Source organism: Bison bison, unplaced genomic scaffold (assembly GCF_000754665.1).
Source record: "Bison bison bison isolate TAMUID 2011002044 unplaced genomic scaffold, Bison_UMD1.0 scf7180017864352, whole genome shotgun sequence".
Classification (NCBI taxonomy): Eukaryota; Metazoa; Chordata; class Mammalia; order Artiodactyla; family Bovidae; genus Bison; species Bison bison.
The window spans coordinates 1,714,594-1,740,566 of NW_011494924.1; the positions used below are offsets into that span (position 1 = coordinate 1,714,594).

The following is a 25,973-nucleotide window of genomic DNA, read 5'->3' on the forward strand; positions in this document are numbered from 1 at the left end:
AACTTGAGGTGATGTGACTTCCCGAAGAGCGGAGCCGGAGCGGCAGCGGGAGCGGGGCCCGGGAGGAAGCTGGAGCCCGGAGCCCGACACGGAGCTGGTCTCCGCCGCCCGAGGTCAGCCGTTCGGCGCACGTCCCCTCGCTGCAGCGCTACCGCGAGCTGCACCGGCGCTCCTTGGAGGAGCCGAGAGGTGAGGCAGGGCCCGGGCGGGCCTGAGGGACGTCAGCTAGGAGAGAAGTGGGGGTTCACAGGAGAGGGAGGAATTGGGGGTGTTCCGTCGGGAAATGGAAGTTCCGTGAGGAGATGGAGGTTCCCTTGGGAAATTGGGGAGTCGGTAAGGAGATAAAGGTTCTGTGATGGAAGAATAGCGGTTCTTTAAGGAGATGGAAAAGGGGTTCTGGGAGGAGGGGGTTCTCTGAGGCGAAGGAGGAAATGTCGTTCTGTAGGAAATGAGCGTCTCCTAGGAGTTGGGGGGTTCGTTTGCGACTTGGGGGTTCTCAGGTTCTGTGAACGTCTGAAAGAGAGAAAATGTCCTGAAAAGAGAGTTTCTCATACGAAGAGTCGGGTTCTTAGGGGCCAGGAGCGCCTTGAAGGGAGGCGGGCCACGAAGAGAACTTTCTTTACCGCTTTTCAGCCCAGCTCAGCCCGTGCCTCCTGACAACTTTCGCCTGTGAGTTAGTCTCCACTGCTGAGGGGCACTCGAGTCCCATCCTGGCATCCCCAAGTTAGTAATGGAGATCTATTTTTAGTATTTCAGAAATCCCGATGGAAACTACCATGTAAAACTGAACAAGTCACTAAAATATTGTCTTTAAAATAAAAAAATTAGGGCTGGGATTGTAATAACTCCGTAATTCTGATAGGTAGTGCCATGTCTTTGAGACTCAAGCTGGGTAAGGGGATGTAGCTGAATTGGGAGGCAGCATGATGCTGGCAGTGGGACATGCATGAACAATCTGGATTTGATCTTGGCTCTGCCACTCATTTGCTCTTTGGTCTTGAGATTTTAAAACCTGTCTGAAATTCCTTTTCTTTATCTATAAAATAGGGGTAATAAGACCTGCCTCGAAGATTTGTTTGAGGGCTAAAATGAGTAGTAAGTGAAGTGTGCATTATAGAGTGCCTGATGCACAGCAGCGTTCACTAAATAGTGGTTAGTTTGATAACCATAAGAGCAATGTGGATGAAGCCACTATTGAGTAAGCAAGATAAGATTAAATCAGGTGTAGAGCCGTTGATTGCTGCAGGCAATGTCCAAGTTTTAGTGCTCAGACCTCGTTTTTTTTTTAGGTGTTCTTATAGATATTTGTTGACTAAATTTGTCTATGTAGACCACCCCTTAGACAAATATTACACTTAATCTTTTAGTTGACTCTTGTGGCTGGTAATTCTTTCCTTGTCAAGTTCCTACTCTTCAAAAAGATTTCATAGTAGGCTTCCTTTAATAGGGAAATGAGCCAATATCTTTAAATAAAAACACAATCACGTGGAAGTTTCATAAAATACAACACACACCTGTATCCACCAACTATCCTAGGATTCTGACTTCTTGGGATAGCACTGAATTTTTGTTGGGATTCTCTAGGAATAAAATATAAAGGCCAATTCATATACTGGCTCTAAAGCAATATCATCATATCTTCATCTTTCCAATGGAGACTTCCTAGTTGGCTCTTAGAGAGGTGATCTTATCTATAGACTCACTTCCTAATCAGAGTTCACTTTCAGATTAGATAACCCCAGCTTGTTTCTTTTTCTTTCTTTCTTTTTAAAATTGAAGTATAGTTGATTTATAATGTGTTTGTTTCAGGTATACAGTTCAAAGTAGTTCAATTATTTACACATATGTCCATATTCTGGAGAAGGCAATGGCACCCCATTCCAGTACTCTTGCCTGGAAAATCCCATGGATGGAGGAGCCTGGAGGGCTGCAGTCCATGGAGTCGCTAGGAGTCAGACACGACTGAGCAACTTCACTTTCACTTTTCACTTTCATGCATTGGAGAAGGAAATGGCAACCCACTCCAGTGTTCTTGCCTGGAGAATCCCAGGGACAGGGGAGCCTGGTGGGCTGCCGTCTATGGGGTCACACAGAGTTGGACACGACTGAAGTGACTTAGCAGCAGCATGTCCATATTCAGACTCTTTTCCCTTATAGGTTATTACAAAACAGAGTATAGTCCCCTGTGCTATACAGTAGGTTCTTGTTGGTTATCTATTTTATATATATTAGTGTGTGTGTGTGTGTGTGTGTGTGTGTGTGCATGTGCTAAGTTGCTTCAGTTGTGTCTGACTCTGTGACCCTATGGACTATAGCCTGCCAGGTTCCTCTGTCCATGGGATATTCCAGAATACTGGAATGGGTTGCCATTTCCTCCTGCAGGAGATCTTCCTGACCCAGGGATTGAAGCTGCATCTCTTGCATCTACTGTATTGGCAGGCGTGTTCTTTACCACTAGAGCTACCTGGGAAGCCCAGTACTGTGTATGTGTTAACCCCAAACTTCTAATTTATCCCTCCCCTCCTACCTCAGGCCTCTTTTCACTTCTCTTCCCTCTCTATATTTTTTCCTGTCATGAGTTCATGTTTCCCATGTTTTCGTTTTTTTAAATTAAGGTAACATTATTTAAGCTCCCTGTATACAATATTGTATTTCTACTTCTGTGTACTCTATGGTGTGATCACCACCAAAAATTTAGTTTCCACCCATCACCATTACAGTTACCCTCTTTACTCATTTTACCCTCCCCACTTCACCTCTGGTAACCAGTAATCTGTTCTCTGTATGTGTGTTTGTTTTGTTTAGTTTGGTTGTTCATTTATTTTGTTTTTTACATTGCACATATGAGTGAAAGCATATGGTATTTGTCTTTGACTCTGTCTGAAATTGTAAGTTTTCATTCTTTTTATGGTTGAGTAATATTCATATTACTTCCCTGATGGCTCAGACAATAAAGAATCTGCCTGCAATGCAGGAGACCCAGGTTCAATATCCAGGTCAGGAAGATCCTCTGGAGAAGGGAATGGCAACCCACTCCAGTATTCCTGCCTGTAGAATCCTTTGGACAGAAGAGTTTGGTGGACTACAGTCCATAGGGTCACAGAGAGTTGGAGACTTGGAGACTGACACTTTTTTGACTTTAATATTTGTATATCTATATGCTGCTGCTGCTAAGTCACTTCAGTTGTGTCCGACTCTGTGCGACCCCATAGATGGCAGCCCACCAGGCTCCCCGGTCCCTGGGATTCTCCAGGCAAGAACACTGGAGTGGGTTGCCATTTCCTTCTCCAATGCAGAAAAGTGAAAGTGAAGTTGCTCAGTCGTGTCCGACTCCTAGCAACCCCATGGACTTGCAGCCTACCAGGCTCCTCCGTCCATGGGATTTTCCAGGCAAGAGTACTGGAGTGGGGTGCCATTGCCTTCTCCGTATATCTATATAGGTAAATACATATCTCTATATATCACATCTTCTTTATCATTCATTTATCAGTGGACACTTAGGTTACTTCCATGTCTTGGCTATTCACTGTAAACATAATAAACATAGGAGTGCATATATCTTTTCAAAATAGTGTTTCTGTTTTCTTGAGAAAAATACTCAGAAGTGGAATTGCTGGATCATCTAATAGTCCTGTTCTTAATTTTTTGAGAAATTGCTATACTCCAAAGTGGCTGCAACAGTATGCATTCCCAACAAAAATGTATGAAGGCTCCATCTCTTCACATCTTTTTCAACACTTGTTTCTTGCCTTTTTGATAATAGCCATTCAGACATGTGTGAGGTGATATACCATTGTGGCTTTGACTTGCATTTTCCTAATAACAAGTAGTACTGAACATCTTTTCATGTATCTGTTGGCTATCAGTATGTCTTTGGAAAAATGTCTATTCAGCACCTCTGATCACTTTTTAATTGGGTTACTTGTTATTTTGTTGTTGAGTTGTATGCGTTCTTTATGTATTTTGAATGCTAACCCTTTATCCGATATATGATTTGCAAATACCTTCTCCCCAATGATGAGCTGTTACTGTCACAGTAACTCTTTTTGTGTATACTTAGCTTTGTATCCAGGATCTCACTTATGCTCTAGTCTCAAATTGCATAGGCCTGTAGAGCATTTTATTCACATATCATGATGTTATACCATATTTAACATTACTGTGAGTCAGATTTACCAATTTTCCCTTCCAAATCTGCTCTTCTTCCTAATGTTCTAATCCCTGCCAGTGGCACTATCCCAAATCTTATCTATCTGTATATCTTATTTATTTATATGTTGCTAACTGCTTGCTGGGCACAAATTCTGTTTGTTTGATGTAGAGACTATTATCCCCATTTTTCAGAAAAGGAAACTGACACTTAGAGAGGTTAACTAAATTGAACAATGTCACAGAGGTACTTAGCGGTGGAGCTGAGATTTGAACCAACATAGTTTTGACTGCAGAATCTATACTCCCAGTAGCTATGCTAGGCCTCTTCCCTGATCCACAGTCTGCCTGTTATGAAATTCTATCAAATACTCTTTCCAAATATCTCTTAGGTTATCTTTTCTTCCATTTCCATAGACCCTTTTAATTCAAGGGAGCAGCCTTCTAATTGGTTCTCTCTCCCCTAGTCTCACTCATCTCCATATTTCTGGTATATTTAGAATTATCTAAACACTATTGGACTGATATGGAAATAGTGCTTTCATATGTCACTTCAAAAACTTTCAATAGTTCCCTATTTCCTACAGTTTAAAGTGAAAATTCTGCCTTTCTTTCAGAATCTCTGGATAACTAGCCTACCCCACCTTTCTATTCTTATCTTCTGATACTCCCTACCACATGCCCCTCATTCTACAACAGACCATTCTTGTTGATATGCTGTATACACAAAAGTCCCTTTCCCATCACTATGGCTTTGCCCATTCCCTTCTGTTCCTCTCTACCTAATCAAACTTCACCAGTTCCACAGAGCATTTCCTGATCATGCCAGTCCATTATTATCTTTTCTAAACTTCAGTACTTAGAACATGTGCCGAAGAACCATCCAGAATTCAACAGCTCCACCATAAAAAAAATAAAAGCAAGAACTAAATGATTATGTATTTCCCTGATATTCCAGTGGTTAAGATTCCACGCTTCCACTGTAGGGGGCATGAGTTCGATCCCTGGTCATGGAACCACACTGCCTGTGGCCTGGCGGGCCAGAAAACAAAACAAAACTAAGTGATTATAAAACTCAGATTTCTTCACTTCTTGTTGATGGACATAAATGTGGTTCATATATGGTTTTACATAATCTGTGCCTACTACTGTCACTTAAAATGTATTTTTTTGAGTATACACATATTAAATGTAGTTATAACAACATGGAACTTAGAGTTAGATCTTATTTTTTATTCAGGTTACTAGCTGTGTGATTCTTGGGAGAGTTTCCTATGTGTCCTGAGCTTCAGTTTTCTCATGTATTAAAATCAAGATCATCAGAGGGCCATATAAAAATTAAATGAGATTAGCTCAATCCTTGGACATTAATGGCATTCATTAAAATGCCAGTTCCCATTTGTTCTCTCATTAATGGCCATTTAGTACCCTATTGTATCACTACCATTAAAGAGATTTCATCTCTTTAGTTTTCATCGATTTTTTCATTGTTGAGCGTTAGGGTCGTTTCTAGTTTTACTGTTATAAATGGTGTTAGTATAAACATCTCTTGAGTAATCACTTTTTTCCCCTGTGGTATTATTTTCTTAGGGTGTGTTTCCCCAAAGTTAGCAGTTGAAAGAATATAAAACATTTTATGACTCTTGTCATGCATTGCCCTGCTGTTCAGTAACATTGTGCTAATTTCTTACAATGCTGTTATCATATAACAGATCGGTTTTCTAGGGTCACTTGGGCATTGAGTTCAATATTTTCTTAGTCTTTGCTGGTCTCAGAGGCATATAATGGCACCTTGGGGTTGATTTGATTTGGATTTCTTTAATTCATTGCAAGTTGTATAGAGAGAAAAGAAAGTGAAGTCACTCAGTCGTGTCTGACTCTTTGTGACCCAATGGACTATAGCCTGCTGGGCTCCTCCATCCATTGGACTTTCCAGGCAAAAATACTGGAGTGGGTTGCCAATTCCTTCTCCAGGGGAATCTTCCCGACCCAGGGATCGAACCCAGGTTTCCTGCATTGTAGGCAGACTCTTTACTGCCTGAGCCACCAGGGAATCTGGTGGCAAGATGTATACCATGTGATTTAGCTTTCAGTATATTCTGTCTTGTATACTCAAAAATATTTTATGTTTTAGTCTCACTGTTGCCAAAATCTTGTCTCTCTGTGTACCAATGCCAAACAGAAATACGGAGACAGAGTTATGGAGGAGAAGGAAAGAATAGCTTTATTACTTTGCCAGGCAGAGGGGGAACACAGTAGGCTAGTGCCTCAAGAACTATGCCTCCTCCCTGGTGAGAAGGGAAAGGTTATATAGTCAGGCAGGAGTATGTGATAAGGATCAAGGTAATAACAGTCTTGTATTCTTTCTTCTGCAAAGTTCAAAAGGGTGGGGTTCCTGACAAGATTGGATGTGTGGAGGGTCTTAGGTGGTCCAGTGTCCTAACCTTGATGAGCCTCTCTGGTCCTTTAATCTTGCTGTTTTACTGCTGTTCCTCCTTTGATGAGCAACTATGATGCCTTTTGGAACTGAGAGGTCATGGAGGCTGGATTCTTGCCTATAAGAAATGGGGGACAAACAGGCCTCTGTGCCCAGGAGTCCCACGGGGCCCTGCTCAACATCATTATCTCTATAATCAGACTGTATAAACTAAATCATCCAACTTGAACAAGTCACTTTACTTCTATAAATTTGATTTCTTGATATCAGTAAAATGAGAGGCCGATAACCTCTAAATTTCCTTCCATTGTTATGGTTCTGAGTGTCTCTCTCTCTCCTCTAGCTTGTGATCCAGTACTTAGACTATCCTAGGTGTTCTGCAACAGCATGTTTAACCTGTTGAGTACCTTTTCTCCAGAGTAACCAGGCAAATGTTTCAATATTGTAAGTCTTCTCTGGTTAAAACTGTACAATGACTTTCCATTGCTCTTAGAAACAGAAACTGTTAGTTGCTCAGTCATGTCCGACTCTTTGTAATGCCATGAGCTGTAGCCTGCCAGACTGCTCTGTCCATGGGATTTTCCAGGCAAGAATACTGGAACAGGTTGCTGTTTCCTTCTCCAGAGGATATTCCTGACCCAGGGATCAAACCCAGGTCTCCTGCATTGCAGGCAGATTATTCACCATCTGAGCCATCAAGGAAGCCTGTCGCTCTTAGGCTCAAATTCTCTATGCTTAGAAGGATTGCATGTTATCTGCCCAGTTTATGCCTTAATTTCTGCTATTCTTTCTCTTATTCTCAGTGCTTCAGCTTGAGGGAGTTCCTCTTAACGTATACCCATGGTTCTTTTCTGTCCCATAGTAATGTTTTTCCTGGTGGGAGAGTGGAGAAAAACTCGTATTCATCTTTCAGACTTTAGCAACAATGTCTTCCTCAGGGCAGTTCAAATCTTGACTTAGTAAATGTATAAGTAGATATCACTAAGTCATGTCTGACTCTTTGCAACCTCATAGATTGTAGTCCGCCAGGTTCCTCTCTCCATGGGATTCCCCAGTCAAGAATACAGGAGTGGGTTGCCATGCCCTCCTCCATGGGATCTTCCTGATTCAGGGATTGAACTTGGGTCTTGTGCTTTTCAGGCAGATTCTTTACCCACTGACCCACCTTGGGCAAATTATTTAGCCTCTCTGAGCCTTGATTTTCAAACCAATAAAATAAGAATGAAAAACCCTACCTCCTAGGGTTGTGGTAAGAACTAAATGAGATAATGCATTTAAAGAGTTTAAAAGCCACATCTGGTACTTAGCAAGTAACACTTGGGCAAATAGTAGTAGGAGAAAGAGATGCTCATTAAGTAATTGCTGAGAGTGAATGAACAAATTTTTCCTTGTCATGGGAGGCTCTGTGGGTAAAAGATCTCTTCCTTTCATTAATTAATTCATTGGAAAAGTTACTGATTAACTACAATGTACTAGGCATTGTGATAGGCACTGGTTGCAGTTTGAATAGATGGTGAAAAATGGAGTGGATATTTTGAGAAGGGAGGGAAGAAACTTGAGTCAAGATTCAGCCCATGGGAGTAAAGATGGTTTAAGAGTGTGGTGGGTGTTAAGATTTGAGAGGTAGAAGAGGGACCCAGGTGATAGGTTCTAGAGTACAGGGCAGAGAAATTGTGACTTGGTGCTATGCATAGAATGGTAAGCCATCTGAGGATAAGTGTGCCTCAGAAGCTAAATGATGTCTGGGCTTCCTTTTCTGTTGTAGAGTTTTGGGGAGACATTGCCAAGGAATTTTACTGGAAGACCCCATGTCCTGGTCCATTCCTTCAGTACAACTTTGATGTGACTAAAGGGAAAATCTTCATTGAATGGATGAAAGGAGCAACTACCAACATCTGCTACAACGTACTGGATCGAATTGTCCATGAGAAAAAACTTGGCGATAAAGTTGCTTTTTACTGGTAAAAACACCTATCTTATAGCCTGTGGCAGATAAAAAGTCACCCTGACATTTATATAGCATTTTATAGTTCACAAAGTACCTTAAAAATCCATGCATTTGATGCTTACAACAACCCAGAAGAATAAGCAAAGTATCATTAACTTAATGTCTCAGGTGAGGAAAAATACCTCAAGTTAAATGACTTCCCTAAAATCATGTAACTAGTATGTGACAGAACTGACATTCAAAATCAAGTGTCCTGACTTCTAGTCTAGTGTTTTCAACTTGTAGTTGGAAAGAACAATGTGAGGGGGTAAATGGAAGTGAAAAGGACTATGTTGTTTTCTTATTCTTGCTTTGGGAGAAAAGTGGATTGTGGATTTTTCGCTGCCACCACCACTGTTATCATCATTACCTTTGATTGAGCTATATGCCAGATACTGTGCTCAAGTGCTTCACACATATTATCCTATTTGATGCTCACAACAACTAAAAATATATTATTTATTTTCCTCGTTTTACATATGTGAAAATGAAATTCTGAGATGTAAATAGATGACTTATTTGAAGTTATACAGCTAGTAAGAAGGACTGATATTCACATCCTGGTAGCACAGTTCCAGAGTTTTACTCTTAACCATGACATTATACTATCCTTCTAATTTCTTATACTAGCCTCTCAACAGCTTTGCAAATTAGGTATTCTTAGCCCAATTTTATAGCTGAAGAAATGAAGCATGCATCTCTGCTTCATAGTGAATAAGCTCATAGAGTGAGTAACTGGTGGAGCCAGGGTTCAAACCCAAGTCTGTCTGATTCCTTGTTTTTAACACTCAGCCATGCTGACTCCTCCACTGAAACTAAAACCCCCTCTTCCTAGCAACATAGCTTAGAGGAGATGTTACTAAACTGAACCTGAAATAGGACCTTGAAGTTCCAGTTATTGGGGTGTTTCTGCCACCAACCATAAGCACTTTGAGAATTAATCTGTTTCTTTTTTAAATCAGCCAGTAGGAGCATATTGGTATTTCACGGATGCGTTAAATTTGTAGTCAGTAAAACGTTGCCCAGTTTGTGTGATATATTAAGAAAAACCCTCACCTGACAGATAGGAAATTCAATTTCTCACTTTAACTCTGCCATCCACTTGCCATGTAACCATAGGCAAGGCATTTAACTCTCTGAGAGTCAATTTCCTTGTCCATAAAATGGGGGTAATATTAAATCCCACCCTTGCCCTATAACTGGATTGTTAGGAGAATCAAATATGATTTTGTAAAAGTATTTATTTATTTATTGGGAAACACTGTACAAATGTGAGTGGTCTGTTACCACATTACCATTGCTCAGGTTGGGGTCACTTTGCCACTGAAATTCACAGTCCATTATGCCTGTTGAGACTTTGTTTAGCTCCTGCCATGAGACTTTATGCTTGAGCTCCAGCTGACACTTGGGCCCATCTCCTAGGTTCCTCAGAGATCAGAAAACCTTTAAAGATCTGGATAGGAGATACTTTGTCTGAATTTGTTCCCTGGTTTGAAATCAAGTGCATGATGAAAGACTGGAAAGGCACAAGCCAGAATTGTTTATTCAATGGATATTGCTGCAGAATCCTTGAGGCCCTTCTTTCTAGTTTCCCTACCATCTGTACTTGAACAGAGCCTGTCTTTCCACATATGTAAAATGAAAGGAGTAGATTAGATCAGTGTTTTCCCAAGAATGCTTTTGAAACCACTAATTACTAGACATATTAGCAGGAACTTTTTTTTTTTTTTTTTCCGAGCAGAAGCTTCTTGATTCATGAAAAAAAAACAGACTGAGAAGCACTGTATAATAAATTACGTTTCCAGGATTTTCATTGTGTATTGATACAGTAAAGGCTCCAAAAAGTCCTACAGTAAAGATACCTGATTCATTTTAACATGGGATTTCTAAAGTTTATTTGAGCCCCAAACATTTTTTATAGCATGCGATTAACATCACAAGAAGCAGTATTCCATGGAACACTGATTTATGAAGCACTTGATGTATAATCTCTACATTTACTTCTCATGCAAAATTCTGTAACTCTGTAACAAGACATTTTCACTCCATTTTTACATTGGTCAGTCAACCAATAAGAATTTTAAAGATATTGAGTACTCAGCCCTGAGTGTTATGGTACAGGGGTAAGAAGAATGGGAGACAAGTACCACATGGGCCATTATTATTCAAGTCTCAATCTACAAATAAATCACATTTGTTAAAAGAAAGTAAAGTGCAAATATCCCAGATATTTGTTTACTTCCCTTTTTTACCTCTATATTTTAAAATGATATGCTTACACTGCAATTTCTTTTGTTTTTGAAGAAAGCATTGACTTCCTTTTATGATAAATGAGAATTCAGTTCTTATATACTACTCCAACTTCTTTCTCTTAATCTCAACATAATTATACCTCTATTTTTTAGTTAATTTAAAATCAATGCTTATTTTAGAATAATATATGATTGTATTTCCTTTTATATAAAGATTTTTGTTTTCAAAGAAGTTAAAAATCGCCTAAAATTTTCTTATACTATTTGCCTTTATCATATACTCAATATTTTTCAAACTATCATATAATTTATTCTGTGAAGTTCTCTTTTTCCCCTTGGTCCTAGAGCCTACCTTCTTTCTGCTCTAATTTTTATTAATGTTTTTAAAGTGACATCTTTTCAGTGATTTGCTCCAGTTGATACACTTCTTATGGAGCGATAGTATGACTTTCTTTTCAGCCTAGACATTTAGATAACTCAAGTGGCTTTCTTTTCTTTTTTCTGAGCAAACTCCTGGAAATAGTGAAGGACAGGGAAATCTGGAGTGCTGCAGTCCAAGAGGTCACAGAGAGTTGGACACAACTTAGAACTGAACAGCAACAGCATAGTGGCATTAGAAAATCACATTTAGGGCAGATCTTATATACAAACTGAAGTAAGCCACTAACAAAGTGCTTCAGTTAGCCAAGATAGAACACTATTAAGAAGAATTTGCCTTTTAACTTTTGACTTGACACATGGTAAATATTCATGGAAGAATAGTATTTTTAGAATTTGAAGTGATTGTTTTATTAGAATCCATCTAGGCCAACTGTCCTTACAGATGTAAAGGGTTTATGCAGGGATCAATTTATTCAATAAATACTTATTAAGGACTTACTATGTACCAGGCAGTATTCTGAACAAACAAACAAACTCTCTACCCTCTTGGAGGTTATATTCCAGCTTAAGGAGACAGACAAACAAATCAATAAATATAAGACAGGTAGTGATAAGTGCTGTAGAAAAATACAAAGCAGTTTAAGGAAAAAGGAATGACAGTGAAAAATGGGGATTGATATTGGCGGCCCTCTCTGATCAAGGTGACATTTGAGACGCAATATGAAGGAAATGCAGAATGTCATGCATATAGTTGGTTGGGAAAGGAAACTATTCCAGGTACATGGAAGAGTAAGTGTAGAGGCCCTGGGACAGGAGTGTTTTGCTACCTAGTGTGTTTGAATACTAGCTAGGAACTTAGCGTAGCTGAAGCAGTATTAGTTAGAAAAACAGAGTGATACGGAATGAGGTCAGCAGGACACTAGATTGTATAGATTGAAAGATTTGGGTTTTTTTTTTTTCCACAGTGAAATGGGGAACCACTGGAAAATCTTGAGCGTAGAAGTGACAGTGATTTGACTTATGTTTAGAACCTGTCTTTATGTTGAGAATAGACCGTTGAAGGGCAAGATTAGAAGCATGGAGACTTATGAGGCTATTATAGAAATCCATGTGAACAATGATAGTGATTGAAGGTGCTTCAGTTCAGTTCAGTCGCTCAGTTGTGTCCGACTCTTTGTGAACCCATGAATCGCAGCACGCAGGCCTCCCTGTCCATCACCAACTCCCGGAGTTCACTCAGACTCACGTCCATCGAGTCGGTAATGCCATCCAGCCATCTCATCCTCTGTCGTCCTCTTCTCCTCCTGCCCCCAATCCTTCTCAGCATCAGAGTCTTTTCCAATGAGTCAACTCTTCACATGAAGTGGCCAAAGTACTGGAATTTCAGCTTTAGCATCATTCCTTCCAAAGAACACCCAGGGCTGATCTCCTTCAGAATGGACTGGTTGGATCTCCTTGCAGTCCAAGGGACTCCCAAGAGTCTTCTCCAACACCACAGTTCAAAAGCATCAATTCTTTAGCTCTCAGCTTTCTTCACAGTCCAACTCTCACATCCATGCATAACCACTGGAAAAACCATAGCTTTGACTAGACGGACCTTTGTTGGCAAAGTAATGTCTCTGCTTTTGAATATGCTATCTAGGTTGGTCATAACTTTCCTTCCAAGGAGTAAGCGTCTTTTAATTTCATGGCTGCACTCACCATCTGCAGTGATTTTGGTGCCCCAAAAATAAAGTCTGACACTGTTTCCACTGTTTCCCCATCTATTTCCCATGAAGTGATGGGACCAGATGCCATGATCTTCGTTTTCTGAATGTTGAGTTTTAAATCAACCTTTTCACTCTCCTCTTTCACTTTCATCAAGAGGCTTCTTAGTTCCTTTCTGCCATAAGGGTGGTGTCATCTGAATATCTGAGGTTATTGATATTTCTCCTGGAAATCTTGATTCCAGCTTGTGCTTCTTCCAGAAGGTGCTTAGAAATGGTCAAAATCTGGATCTATTTTGAGTGAAGAGCCCATGGAATTTGCTGACTTGAATTGGATGTAAGGTGTGAAAGAAAAGGGAATCAAGATTGTATTCAACAGTGGTGAGGTCCAGGACTAGGACATCTTGACCATTTTTGGACACCTATGAAAAGATTTTATGCAGGGGAGTGATGTCACAGCTGGGCTCAAGAAGATTAATCTGGATTCATATGGAAGTGAGAATATAAAGGCAGAGAGCTGAGAGTTTTGTTATTCAAGGTAGAGATGCCTAAACTGGGATATTGGTTGTGGGAATGGAATTGAACAATAAAATTATACAGAAATTTAGAGGAGAGAAACCAATATAGGTAACTGGTTGTGTAGATGTAGGAGAGACAGGCAAAGAAAGTGAGAGAAGAGTCAATTGTTCCCTCAGTCTTTATAGCACTTTACCTTTTTCAAAGGCACATGGTCATCTGATCCAAAAGCTAAATTTACCCTCTAGACAAGACTATGGTTTCAACCTCTCTTATACTTTCTTCCCCCTACCATGACAGGTAGGGGTGTTGGTGGGGATTTATGTGTATATGTATGTGAAAGAAATCAGTGACAAAGTTATTAGAACAGTCATTCACAGAGAGATAGTCAGTGAGGGACATTAGAGGTAGCTTTGGGAGTGAGGCCTGACTAGTTAAAGGGATAATGGCAAACAATGAGAAATTGGAGGATTAAGTAAAGGGTTTCTGAGGAGAGGGTAGAAAGAGTGGTTGGTGATTGTTTTTCGGGTGATTTATACAAGCTGCTCAGTCTCTAGGTTATTCCAGGAGAGGACCCCAATCTCTCAAGCCCCCAGAATTTGGTTTAGTCCATTCCTTCTACTTTTTGCTTTGGATTGCCTCTGGCTATCATTGTCTCTGAACCATCTCCTACCTCAGTCTCAACTGAAGTCTCTTTCCACAGGCTCTGGCTATTTTTCAATGCTTCCTTAGAAACTTCTGAGAAGCAGGTGTCTTTAAGAGTGATCTCAGGGCAGAGGCTCTGCTTTCAGGATCCCTTTATGTTCCCGAATATGAATTCGAAAGTATGCTATTTAGAGCTCTCCAGATCCTGGTGGGGTATGAGTGAGTGTGTGTACTTGAGGAGATGGGGATGGTTGAAAAGAGGAGATGAGCCCATGGTCTGACAAGGAGAAGACTGACTGTCAAGGTGACATGGAAAACTACAGCTCTAAAGTGTGTTGTCTTAGCATTCATGTCCAGGGACTCTATTCATTATCTAGGTCTGTGTCCTGGAGTTCATTTCAGTGATATTGGAATGGACAGACTTTTTGTCCTCTATATCTTCACTAGTTTCACAATAGTGTATTTACTTATTAAAATATACTATTTGACCCTTGAACAATGTGAGTTTAAACTGCATGGGTCCACCTACAATGCAAATATTTTTCAACAGTAAGTTCTACAGTACTGCATGGTCTGTGGTTGATTGAATCAGCGGATACGGAGGAATCAAGGATATGGAGAGGCAACTGTAAGTTATAAGCAGATTAACCCCCATGTTGTTCAAGGGTCAACTGTACTTGCTAAGGAAAAACATTCATTGAGAAGGAATATGGCCTCAGACCATTCCCTTCCTCTCTCTGGGCCTTCCCTTTGTGAGAGTGATGGGAGGTGAACTACTGATACTCTGCAACACCCCTTCCTGCACTGATGTGTCAGGATTCTACGAGTGTTTGAAGAGGAAGTGGTTCTTAGAAGGTCTGTTGCACCGTGTAGTGGCTGTTTGGTGACTCAGTAGGCAGGCTGGTCTTCTGTTGATACGGTGAAGAAAAGGAGGATTTTAGAAGGTTTGGGGTGAAGAGGCTGAGGAAGAGTCTACTCCCCTTGCCTGGTAACATGAACACTTTAGCACAAATACTTTAAACTAATGGGAGGTATGTGGGGAAATAACTATGCTGGGAACAGTCTTTCTCCACTTGAATCAGATGGGCAGATTGTGGAGGAGGGCAGGGGTATTTCATGTTTAAGGTGTATTGTTAATTTTCTTCTCTTACTTCTCCCTGAGTTTTATGACCATTGATGCCTTAAAGAGTAATAAGTGGTGAAAATGAAACAACTAAGCTATGCTGTCCAAGACATTAGTCACTTTTTGAAAGTAGGTGGGATCTGAATAACATGTATAATAATAATAAACAGAATATGTTATATATTAATATATTATTATATGTACTAACATATGTAACAATAAGTGTGTAATAAATGGAGACTGTCTTGAGGCCTGACACAGTGTCCTGAGCCACGTCAACTACCTGTGTTTGTGTCTGGGCTGACTTATACACGTGTATTGAGTAAATATTTAATGAAGAGAATGACTTTAGATAATGCCTATTTTTTGAGCCCTCTTAATCTCACTTGGAGAAGGCAATGACAACCCACTCCAGTACTCTTGCCAGGAGAATCCCATGGATGGGGGAGCCTGGTGGGCTACAGTCCATGGGGTCGCTGAGAGTCGGATCCGACTGAGCGACTTCACTTTCACTTTTCACTTTCATGCATTGGAGAAGGAAATGGCAACCCACTCCAGTGTTCTTGCCTGGAGAATCCCAGGGACAGAGGAGCCTGTTGGGCTGCCATCTATGGGGTCGCACAGAGTCGGACACGACTGATGCAACTTGGCAGCAGCGGCAGCAATCTCACTATAAACAGAGGTAAACAGGATACTTGCTAAAGTTACTTCTGTCACTGATCTTCAGAATTTCTATCACAAATCTAGGAAACTGCAGTGGCAAGGCAGCAAGGAGGAAAGTTGGGGAAGGGGAGGAACCCAGTACTGGCCTCGTGCCTTTGATGAGAGCTGGTAGTTAGGTAGGGGCACAGGTTCTTGCCTTAGGGTAGCCTCACATTTACAACAGTAAATAAGAAGGCTTAGAGTTGTCTGCCTTTTCCTGGATTTGGTATGAAAGAGTTGGGTCACTGGTAATGATACTTAGTGTTTGATAATAATACTTTGAACCTTTATGAGAATTTGAGACTCCCAGACCTTTGAGGTCCACTTCCTGTACAAAGCAGGAGTTGTAGCCCCTGAATCTTCATTCCCAACAATTCTCATAGTGATCATTCTGATTCTGGAACATTACCAAAACCACAGAGTTCACACAATATGTATCACCTTGTTAGGCACCTCTGTTACAAAATTCTTAGATATATTCCCTCCCTATAACTTTATCCCTACTTATGCTCTTCCCATGGTCTTAATCCTATGTTCTGGGGTCACATGAATAATCCTATTCTTTTTTCCATGAGACATCTCTTCAGGCAGTTTGAAGGCAGTTATTATATCCCTTTGCCAAGCTGAATGTAGGAATCTAAATCTAGAAGATGCCTTGAAGATTCCTTCCATTGTTTCCCCATCTACTTGCCATGAAGTGATGGGAGCAGATGTCATAATCTTAGTTTTTTGAATGTTGAGTTTTAAGCCAGCTTTTTCACTCTCCTCTTTCTCTTTCATCAAGAAGCTCTTTAGTTCCTCTTTGCTTTCTGCCATAAAGGTTGTATCATCTGCATATCTGAGGTTATTGATATTTCTCCTGGCAAATAAAGAACTTAGTGTTTGGCAAACAATATATTAGCTAATTTTATCATTATGCCAAAGCCTCATTCCTAAAACAAGAAAGAGCAGAGCTGATCTGATTGAAACATAGATTGAAGGACAAGAGCCACATTCTGTTGGCTTCTTTACCTTGTCATTGTGTTCCCTGTGAGATATGTGTGTGGAACCTCTGGGGGTTTGCAAAACTCAGTTTGGAAACCCCTGATCTAGTCAGTGCCCTTGTTTTATGGATGAGGTAATCTTAAAGTTCCTTGTATAGTATAGTTTCTGGAACAACTCTATCGTGCATGTTGGTTTCCTGTAGACATTCTCTAGTTGGCCAGTATCACTTATTAAGTACTCTACCTATGGTATGCCTTGGACATGGAATTATTACCATTCTTTGCTCTGACCTTGCATATTAAAATCACATTAGACCCATTGACAGCCATACTCTACCACGCAGTCTCCCATAATGCCTAAGACTTTTCTGTTTGTTCTAATAATAAACTATATCTCATTTGCATTGTATGTGTATAATTTGTTCCCTTGTTTTTTTGAACCTGGGTATGGTTCACAGCAATACTTGACAGATGAGGAACTTAAGGCTCAGAGTGGAAGTGACTTGGCCAGATCACATAGCAGTTGAACTTGTTCTAGAGAGAACACTTACATTCTTTGTTATAGACACTATGCTTCTCCTTTCATGGACCTAGCTCCTTTGAGTGTCTGTCACTTATTTAGCCAGTAGTTTACTTAGATGTTTTAGGGTTGGCTTAAGAAATGTTGACCACAATTTATAATGATAATTTATAAGGCTAAACACATTAAAGGGCAAACCTCAAGGAAGTAAAATCCTTTTCTTAGCTGGGATGTGTTCATTCATCCATTCATTAAACAATTTTTAAAAACTGAATATTTACTACATATAGTCTGCATGGGGCTTCCCAGGTGGTGCTGGTGGTAAAGAACCCACCTGCCAATGCAGGAGATGTAAGAGATGTGGGTTCTATTCCTGGGTTGGGAAGATCCCTTGGAGGAGGGCATGGCAACTCATTCCAGTATTCTTGCCTGGAGAATCCCACGGACAGAGGAGCCTGGTGGGCTACGGTCCAGAGAGTCACAAAGAGTTGGACACAACTGAAGCGACTTAACACAGCATGGCACATAGTCTACATACTACCTTGAGAATAGTGGGTGGGAGGCACAGGGCAATAGCAGGGGAACCAGTAAGGGGGCATGGCAGCAATTGAGATAAGATATGATAATGGAGATAACAGTAGAAGCTGTGAAAAGTGGTCAGAATTTGAAAGTTTTGTTTTTGTTTTTTGCCGTGCTGTGAGGCTTATGGGATCTTAGTTCCCTGAGACCAGGGGTTGAACCCAGGCCCTCAACAGTGAGAGCATCAGGGAGTTTCTCAGATTTTTTGAATTTGTCAATATTTTGAAGGCAGAGAGAACCAGTAGAATTTACTGATGAACTTGATGTGTGGGTATAAGAGAATGGAGTCAAGAAATAAAGGTTGTTTTTTTTTTGGTCTGAGTACTAGAAAAATATAATTTCCATTAGTTGAGTTGGAGAAGAAACCGGGAGGAAAAGCTTTGAGGAAGGATCAGAAATTTGTGTTCATGCACAGCTGTAAAATTGCAGCTGTGACATGTGTTAGGTAGCCAATAAAGAATTTCAAGTAGAGATATGACATATCAAGAGTTATACTTTGAAAAGATCACTCTCTTGATCGTGTATATATTTTAAAAAAAAATAATAATAACCCCCCCCACAAAGCCTATTCAAGGATCTGCAGGCAGAGGTGCTGACCATTGCTTTATGACCTTTGGCAAGTGATGAAACCCTTCTGAGCCTCAGTTTCCTGACCTTTAAAATGGGAATAGCAAATCTTGTCCTGCCAGATTCAAAAAATTCCTACAAGGATTAGCTGAGATGAAAGACAAGAAAACACACCGAAAAGGTGTGTTATTATGAATTGGTGCTAATACTCACACATATTACACACATCTAAGGGTATTATTAGGCAGAAGGATTCAGGACTGGCAGCCACACATGACTTTTCTATCCTTTCCAAAATGTCCTTCTTTCCTCTGATAAGCATAGCCTCTTTTCTCAAACTTGGCTCAGAATCCACGGTTTCTAGGAAGGGTTTCATGATTGATCATGCTTAAGTTATTTCTTTGCATCCTTTTTGTTAATTTCCTACTTCTGCATTTTCTTCTTCCCCTTTCTCGCTGTTTACCAATATTGGCTTGATATGGTGGGTGGTTTAGATCTCTCTAATTAGAGATTTTAAGCATCTGAAAGTAAGGAATAGCCTCTTACTCCCTTAGTTTCGTAATTTGGCAAACAGAAGGTGCTGGTCGTTGGGTGGTCACTCTGGCGAAGATCATCCATTTCCAGTCCTCTGTGGCTTGGGAGTTTAGTAGGTAAAAAGTTTTGAAGTAGGGGAAGAACCTTTAGTCTAGGAACCTCTCCGACTCTTCTTTACCTACAGAATAAAATTTAAACTCAACATTTGCAGCCCTATATATGTATGAGCTGTCTCTAGCCTGTATTATTAATCTTTAAAGTTTTGAAACATACTTAAACTGATAGAAAAGTTACAAGTACAGCTCTTTCCCAGTTACCGGGGCCTGTATTTAAGCAGAGGCAGGAATGTGGAAGCTGACAGGCCAGTGGCCTGGTGCTGGGTCTGTAGCAAAATGTGACCTGTTGATAACCCTTTAAATCCCACTTCAACCAAGAGGTGAAGTTAATCAGCGAATCTGGGGCTCTGAACACACATGGAGTCTGGAGGGTCAGCTTTTCTCTGGCCAAGAGCTGCTGCTGCACACCTTTATTTGAAAGCAACACTTTGCTGCAGTGTTGATGCAACAGCCCCTGGATGCAGGGGCTGTACAAGGGCAAGGTAAAGCTGAATTACCTGACTGAATTACCTGAGCCTGACTGTCAAGGGTTTTTTGGAGATGTTTTCATGCTTGCCTTGGCTGAGTCCATCCACCTCACCTGAGTGCTGATCTGCCAGCACCATATCAGAGTCTGTAAGCAGGTAGTGAACATAGAATCCTTCATTGTCTGCGAGGCCTCCCAGGAAGACATTTGTCTTTTTCCCCTTTTTTCCTTACCAGGAGGCCTCATGAAGAGGAAGAAAAAGAAAGGCCAAGCTGGGGCTGGACCTGGCAATAAAGAGCAAGTTTAAGCTCGTCCATTACCACCTGGACTGGTGGATTGTCTGATTTTCTAGTCAGATAATAAAACAGGATCAACACTTAAAGGAAAAAAAAAAAAGGAAAAAGAAAAATTGCACGTACAATACAAATAGCTTTTTTTTTGAACCATTTGAGAGTAAGATGCAGACCTTGAATTGTGTACATTTCCAACAAAGACTTTCTCCTGTATAACTGTAACATAGCTATCAAAATCAGGAAATCAATACTGATCCATAATTATCATCTAATCTTCAGATTCCATAGAAGTTTTGCCAGTTGTCTTAATAATCTCCTTAATGGCAGAAGGATCTAGTTCAGAATCACACATGACGTGCAGTTGTCGTGTCTTTTTAGTCTCCTTCAATCTAGAATAGTCCCTTAGTCTTTTCTGGATTTTCATGGCCTTGACATTCTATCATTTCAATCTTATAGGCTACAAAATACAGCTTAAGGGTCTAAATTGAATTGGCTGATCTTTCATTTTATACCAATGATTGAGATTTTTTTTTTAAATTATGAATTTTTCAGCAAGGACTTCCAAAGAGTTGCCAATTTAAAATTGTATGAAGTAAGGGTTGCTGCTTCTGCTGCTGCTAAGTCACTTCAGTCATGTCCAACTCTGTGCAACCCCATAGACGGCAGCCCACCAGGCTCCCCCGTCCCTGAGATTCTCCAGGCAAGAACACTGGAGTGGGTTGCCATTTCCTTCTCCAGTGCATGAAAGTGAAAAGTGAAAGTGAAGTTGCTCAGTCGTGTCTGACTCTTCTCGACTCCATGGACTGCAGCCTACCAGGCTCCTCCGTCAATGGGATTTTCCAGGCAAGAGTGTTGGTTGCCATTGCCTTCTCCGAAGTAAGGGTACTTTTGTGCAAATTCATATATTGAATTAGAGGTAAACAGTAATCTAGGTCTGGTGACCCAAATATTTACCTGCGGATATTGTTAATATCCAGATTCCTGGATCCCACCCAGCCTATTGAATCAGAATTTTCAGGGGATAAGATTTCTGACTTGTATTTTTAAAACTTGCTCACATGTTTTTGATATGGTGGGCAGTGGCAGGATCTGTTTGAAAAGTAATTATTTATGTTAGTGATCTAATACCCAGAAGAATTTTGATATGTAACTCTTCATAAATTTTAAAGTTCAGATTTAAACATTTTATCAAAAGATTAAATAACTGCAAAGAATCTAATTTCCAATGTGTTTTTATTGTATATATATATATATGTTATATATCTTTTTCAAAATCTTGAAGCTGCACATTTAGCTCATATAATTTATAGATAATGTTCATCATATAACCTAATTTGCACAGACAGTTCTGTCAACATGTTACTCCTTTCAATATTGATTTCTTATAGAAGCTCTCTGGTTTGCTTCCTTGGGGTTCTCCCTCTGAATTTATGCATTCTCAAATTGTCCCTTTGTTTGGCACTCTAGAGGGTTTTTTTGTTGTTTTTTTTTAAACCTCAGCATTGTATAAGCATAATAAAGTTTGGGATAAAAGAGAGACATGGCATTTTTTTGTAAAGTGGGAGAAAGAAAGTGGGAAAGGAAAACCAACTTAGATCACTGTTAGGAAAGAGTACATGTGAAAGTTGAAACTCTGGACACTTACTCTCTTAAAACTTTTCCTGCTCAGGTACCCATAGGAATAGAGTGCTATACCTTAAAAATTACTAATTTAAGCTATGTCTACCTAAATAGCAAAGAACTATTGCCATGAATCTTTTTGCATGTGTCTGTTATACTTGAGAGACTTGTTGTACACGTAGTGTGTTGTCGCTGGCTGTTCTTCCCACTCGCTTTTCCTAATCTAGGCATATTCTTATCTAAGGCAGCATTCCAACTAAAGTGGTAATAAAGGAGCTGAGAGGGCTGCCCTCATTCATTTATTTTGGGGGAGACTAGCATGGTAGGAACAACTGGATGATAGGAATGAGTATGATTTTCCTCCTGTAGGAAGGCATGTAGGCATTGGGAGAAAGGTTACCTTCTATATTAGCCCAGGCCTGCCTTCCTGACAGAGAAGATGTGTAGAAACCAACTGGCACCAAAGCCACTTTGGCCAAGGGGAACAGGCGCAAGGTCGCTGGCTCAAGGCCTAAAAATAGCTGGCAGGAGAACAGGGTGTATTAATAGCTCAGATTGCAAAGCATGTGTCCCATAGCCTGAACCTCATATTCAGGGGCTTCTTCCAGTCTCTTTCATGGCATAGAGTCCAGGATTGAGTCCACTGTAGGGGCTCAAGAAACTTTTCTATATATGTTTCCAAATCCCATGCCACAAGTTTTAAACTTTTCCCCTCTGTCTACCATTTCCCCCTGCGTGTTTAGCATCTGTCTTCTTCATTTGTATCCTCTATAATCCCCTCTTTCCTTCCGTGTTTCCTCACTCTGATCACCCTAGATCCGGCTGATCATGTAGGCAGAGAAGTTTATTCATTCACTCTTTTATCCACTCATTTCACGGTTATGTATTAAGTGCCTACTATGTGTCAAAGTTTATGCTTCGCACTGAGGAGGAAACAGATTAAAAGATATCCTGTCTGTCTTTAAGAAACTCACAATCCAGTGAGAGAAACAGGTGTATGCTATGACTATAATGCTAAAAATAAATAAATGCCAAGTCTTTAGGTAAATAGACAGTATGAATGAATGAATAGTGCTAAGGTACAATCTTTCAGGAAAGAAAGATTTGTAAAGATGTCTGTTTTTTCCAAATTATTCTGTGTGCTTATTGCAGTTCCAATCAGAATTGCAATAAGTTTTTAAAATTTGAGATATAATTCATAAAATACAATTGGTCATTTAAAGCACACCTCAGTGATTTTTGGCATATTCACAGAGTTGTACAAACATCATCACAATCTATTTTAGAACATTTTCACCACCCCAAAAAGAAACCTCATACTCATTAGCAATCACTCCTCATTTTCTTCCAACTTTCCTTGCTGTCAGACCGAGGCAATCACTAATCTATTTTTTGTCTCTATTCTGGACAGTTCATATGAATGAAATCATACAGTATGTGACCTTTTGTGTCTAGCTTCTTAAACTTAGAATAATCTTTTCAAGGTTCATCCATGTTGTAGCATGTGTCAGTACTTTATTCCTTTTTATGCAAAATAATACTCCATTGTATGGATATGCCACATTTTATTTATCCATTTTTCAGTTGATGTATACTTGGATTGTTTTCACTTTTTGACATCATGAATGATGCTGCTGTGAATCTTTGTGTACAAGTTTTTGTATGGATGTATGTTTTCAGTTCTCTTAGGTTATTATAGTTTTACTAAAATCCACGTTTGGTGGACTTTAACCCCACAGTTCTCAGGACTCCTGCACTTTGATTTTCTTCTTTCTGCTAATCCTGGGTTTTGGAAACATCACTCCCCTTATGTAGGCCAGTTCATTTAGCAGGAGAATGCCCTGAGGCATATAGACTCTAGAGCTAGCCACAGGTGACTGTTAATATTTAAAATAGATTAAATTAAATTAAAAATTCAGTTCCTTCACAACATTTTAAGTGTTCAGTAGCTATATGTGGCCTGTGGCTACCATATTGAATAGCTCTGCTTTACAATAATAGTGCTGCTAAGTGCTAAGTAACCTCCAGGCCATCACTTCCCATCTGTGCATTTGGTTTCTCATCTGTGAATAGGGGTGGTGAACATCAAAAGCCCCATCTTCCTCTGGCATTCTAAGTGATTTATGATTCAGTCTTTGGTACTTGCCTCCTCCCACCTCCTCCTCCAACCTTTTTCCTTGTTCAGCCAGGAGTATCCAGAGGGAACATTAAGCTGCTAATGTGTCAAGCTATGTTGCTCCCACACCCCGCTCCCTTGGTGAATGGGAAAGTGACTTGAGGATATACTTATGTCTAAGTGCTTCACATTTGTGCAGTGCCTCATGGATCATAGAACACATTATTTCTTAATTTTCCCAAATCAAAGAATCTCAAAACTGGAAGCATCTTAAAGGTCATCTGAAAGTTCACTGAACATGAATCACATGGGTTGTTTATAAAATGAAATTCCAAGGACCCCACTCCCTCGAGAATGATCAAATAGACAACAGGGTTTCCCTGTTCCAACCTGCACAATCCTATGCTTCTGGACAATTCTGGCATTTAGAAAAAGTGTTAATCACTCAATTGTGTCCGACTCTTTGCAACCCCATGGACTATAGGCCTCCAGGCAACTCTGTCCATGGAATTCTCCAGGCAAGAATGGAGTGAGTAGCAATTCCCTTCCTCAGGGGATCTTCCTGACTCAGGGATTGAACCTGGGTCTCCCCCATTGCAGACAGATTCTTTGCCATCCAAGCCACCAGGGAAGCCTGACATTTGGAAAGGCTTTCTTTATATTGCACTCTCCCAATTGACGTAGCTCTTCCAATTATAGTTATGCTATGCTATGCTATGCTAAGTCACTTCAGTAGTGTCCGACTCTGTGTGACTCCATAGACGGCAGCCCACCAGGCTCCCCCGTCCCTGGGATTCTCCAAGCAAGAACACCGGAGTGGGTTGCCATTTCCTTCTCCAATGCATGAAAGTGAAAAGTGAAAGTGAAGTCCCTCAGTCATGTCCTACTCTTAGCGACCCCATGGACTGCAGCCTACCAGGCTCCTCTGTCCATGGGATTTTCCAGGCAAGAGTACTGGAGTGGGGTGCCATTGCCTTCTCCAACCAATTATAGTTACAAAATACTAATTTGTTTCCCATAATAATCCTTCAGGTTCATTCATTCATTCAGAAAGTATTTATTGAGCACCTATTATATACAAGGTTCTTTGCAAGGTCTTGGGGATTCAGTAGTGAAGAAGACTAACTTGGTCTCTGCCTTCAGGAAGCTTACAGTCTAGTAGGTGAGACAGACAATTAGCAAAAAACCCCAAAAAACAGTAACTAAATAAGACAATTACAACTTGAGAAAAATGCTATAAAAAATGAACAATTTTGTGATGAAGAATGTCAGGAAGGACTGATGCTGGTCATGGAAAGCTTCCCTAGGAAAGTGACAGTTAAACTGAGATCTGAAACATGAGGTAGAGCAAACCATTCGAAGAGTTCAGGAAAGACAGTAAAAGACCAAGGCATGTTCTCTCAGTCAGAAGGCTAATGTGTTTGGAGTCTGGTAAGCAGAATGGAACAATGGCACATAATGAGTTGGAGAAGATACTGTAGCCTGGTTTGTGTTTATAATAGTTCATTTTGGTTTATGTATAGATTGGAAGGGGGCAGGAGTGTAGTGGGAGGCCAGCGTGGCGTCACTGTGGTCATCTAGGCAAGACATGACGGTGGCTCATACTAGGGTTGGCAGCAACAGAGATACAGGTGTTTGAGACTTACTATCAGGTTTCTCATTATATTCTCACCTCCAGGCTAAACAGATAAGTCTGGTCTTCCTTTTATAACAGTTTTGACTCCTCTCATCTGGGTACTTCTCCCCTGGAAGACAACTCACTAGGTTTGATCCTGCCTTCTGATGCTTCTGTGAGGAACCCAGTTTTCCCCATCTATTTTTTTTTTTTTTTTTGCTCAGCTCCTTCCTCCTATCTTGTGCTTTACTTTTCTGCTAGTTTAGGGAACTAAAATCTCCAATTCAATGACTATCCTCATACAAAGAGAAAGAGTTCCAGTCTTCCCTTGTCATTAATTAGTTACAAGTTTTTCACTGATTTGACCATGAACCTTAAGTATTTACTGTGCCAACTGTGCTTAGAGAAAACAGAAAGGAAGAAGACACAATTCCTTCCCTTCAAGAGCCCAGGGTATAATGGGAACAATAAGGCCCCAATAAATGTAATACAGGTAGAACCAATAGATCACAAGGAAAGTGAGATAAAGGGACTTGGAAGGAAGAAAGAATTTTCCACTTTGAGGTAGGTGAGGAAAAGAGAAATTAGGGAAGACTTTCTGGAAGATGTTACCTTGGAGTATCTGGGACTGGGGGTGGACAAGTGCTTTTTTATATGGCATGGTCA

General features: G+C 40.3%; 1 protein-coding gene across 1 annotated transcript in view; it reads left to right on the forward strand.

Moving 5' to 3' along the window:
- The first annotated feature begins 11 nt into the window (after positions 1-11).
- The window catches only part of ACSS2 (acyl-CoA synthetase short-chain family member 2), a 46,820-nt gene continuing 20,858 nt past the window's right edge, over positions 12-25,973 (forward strand). The window contains 2 exon segments of the mRNA XM_010854888.1: positions 12-189; positions 8,352-8,547. Coding sequence (XP_010853190.1) covers positions 12-189; positions 8,352-8,547 — 374 coding nt within the window.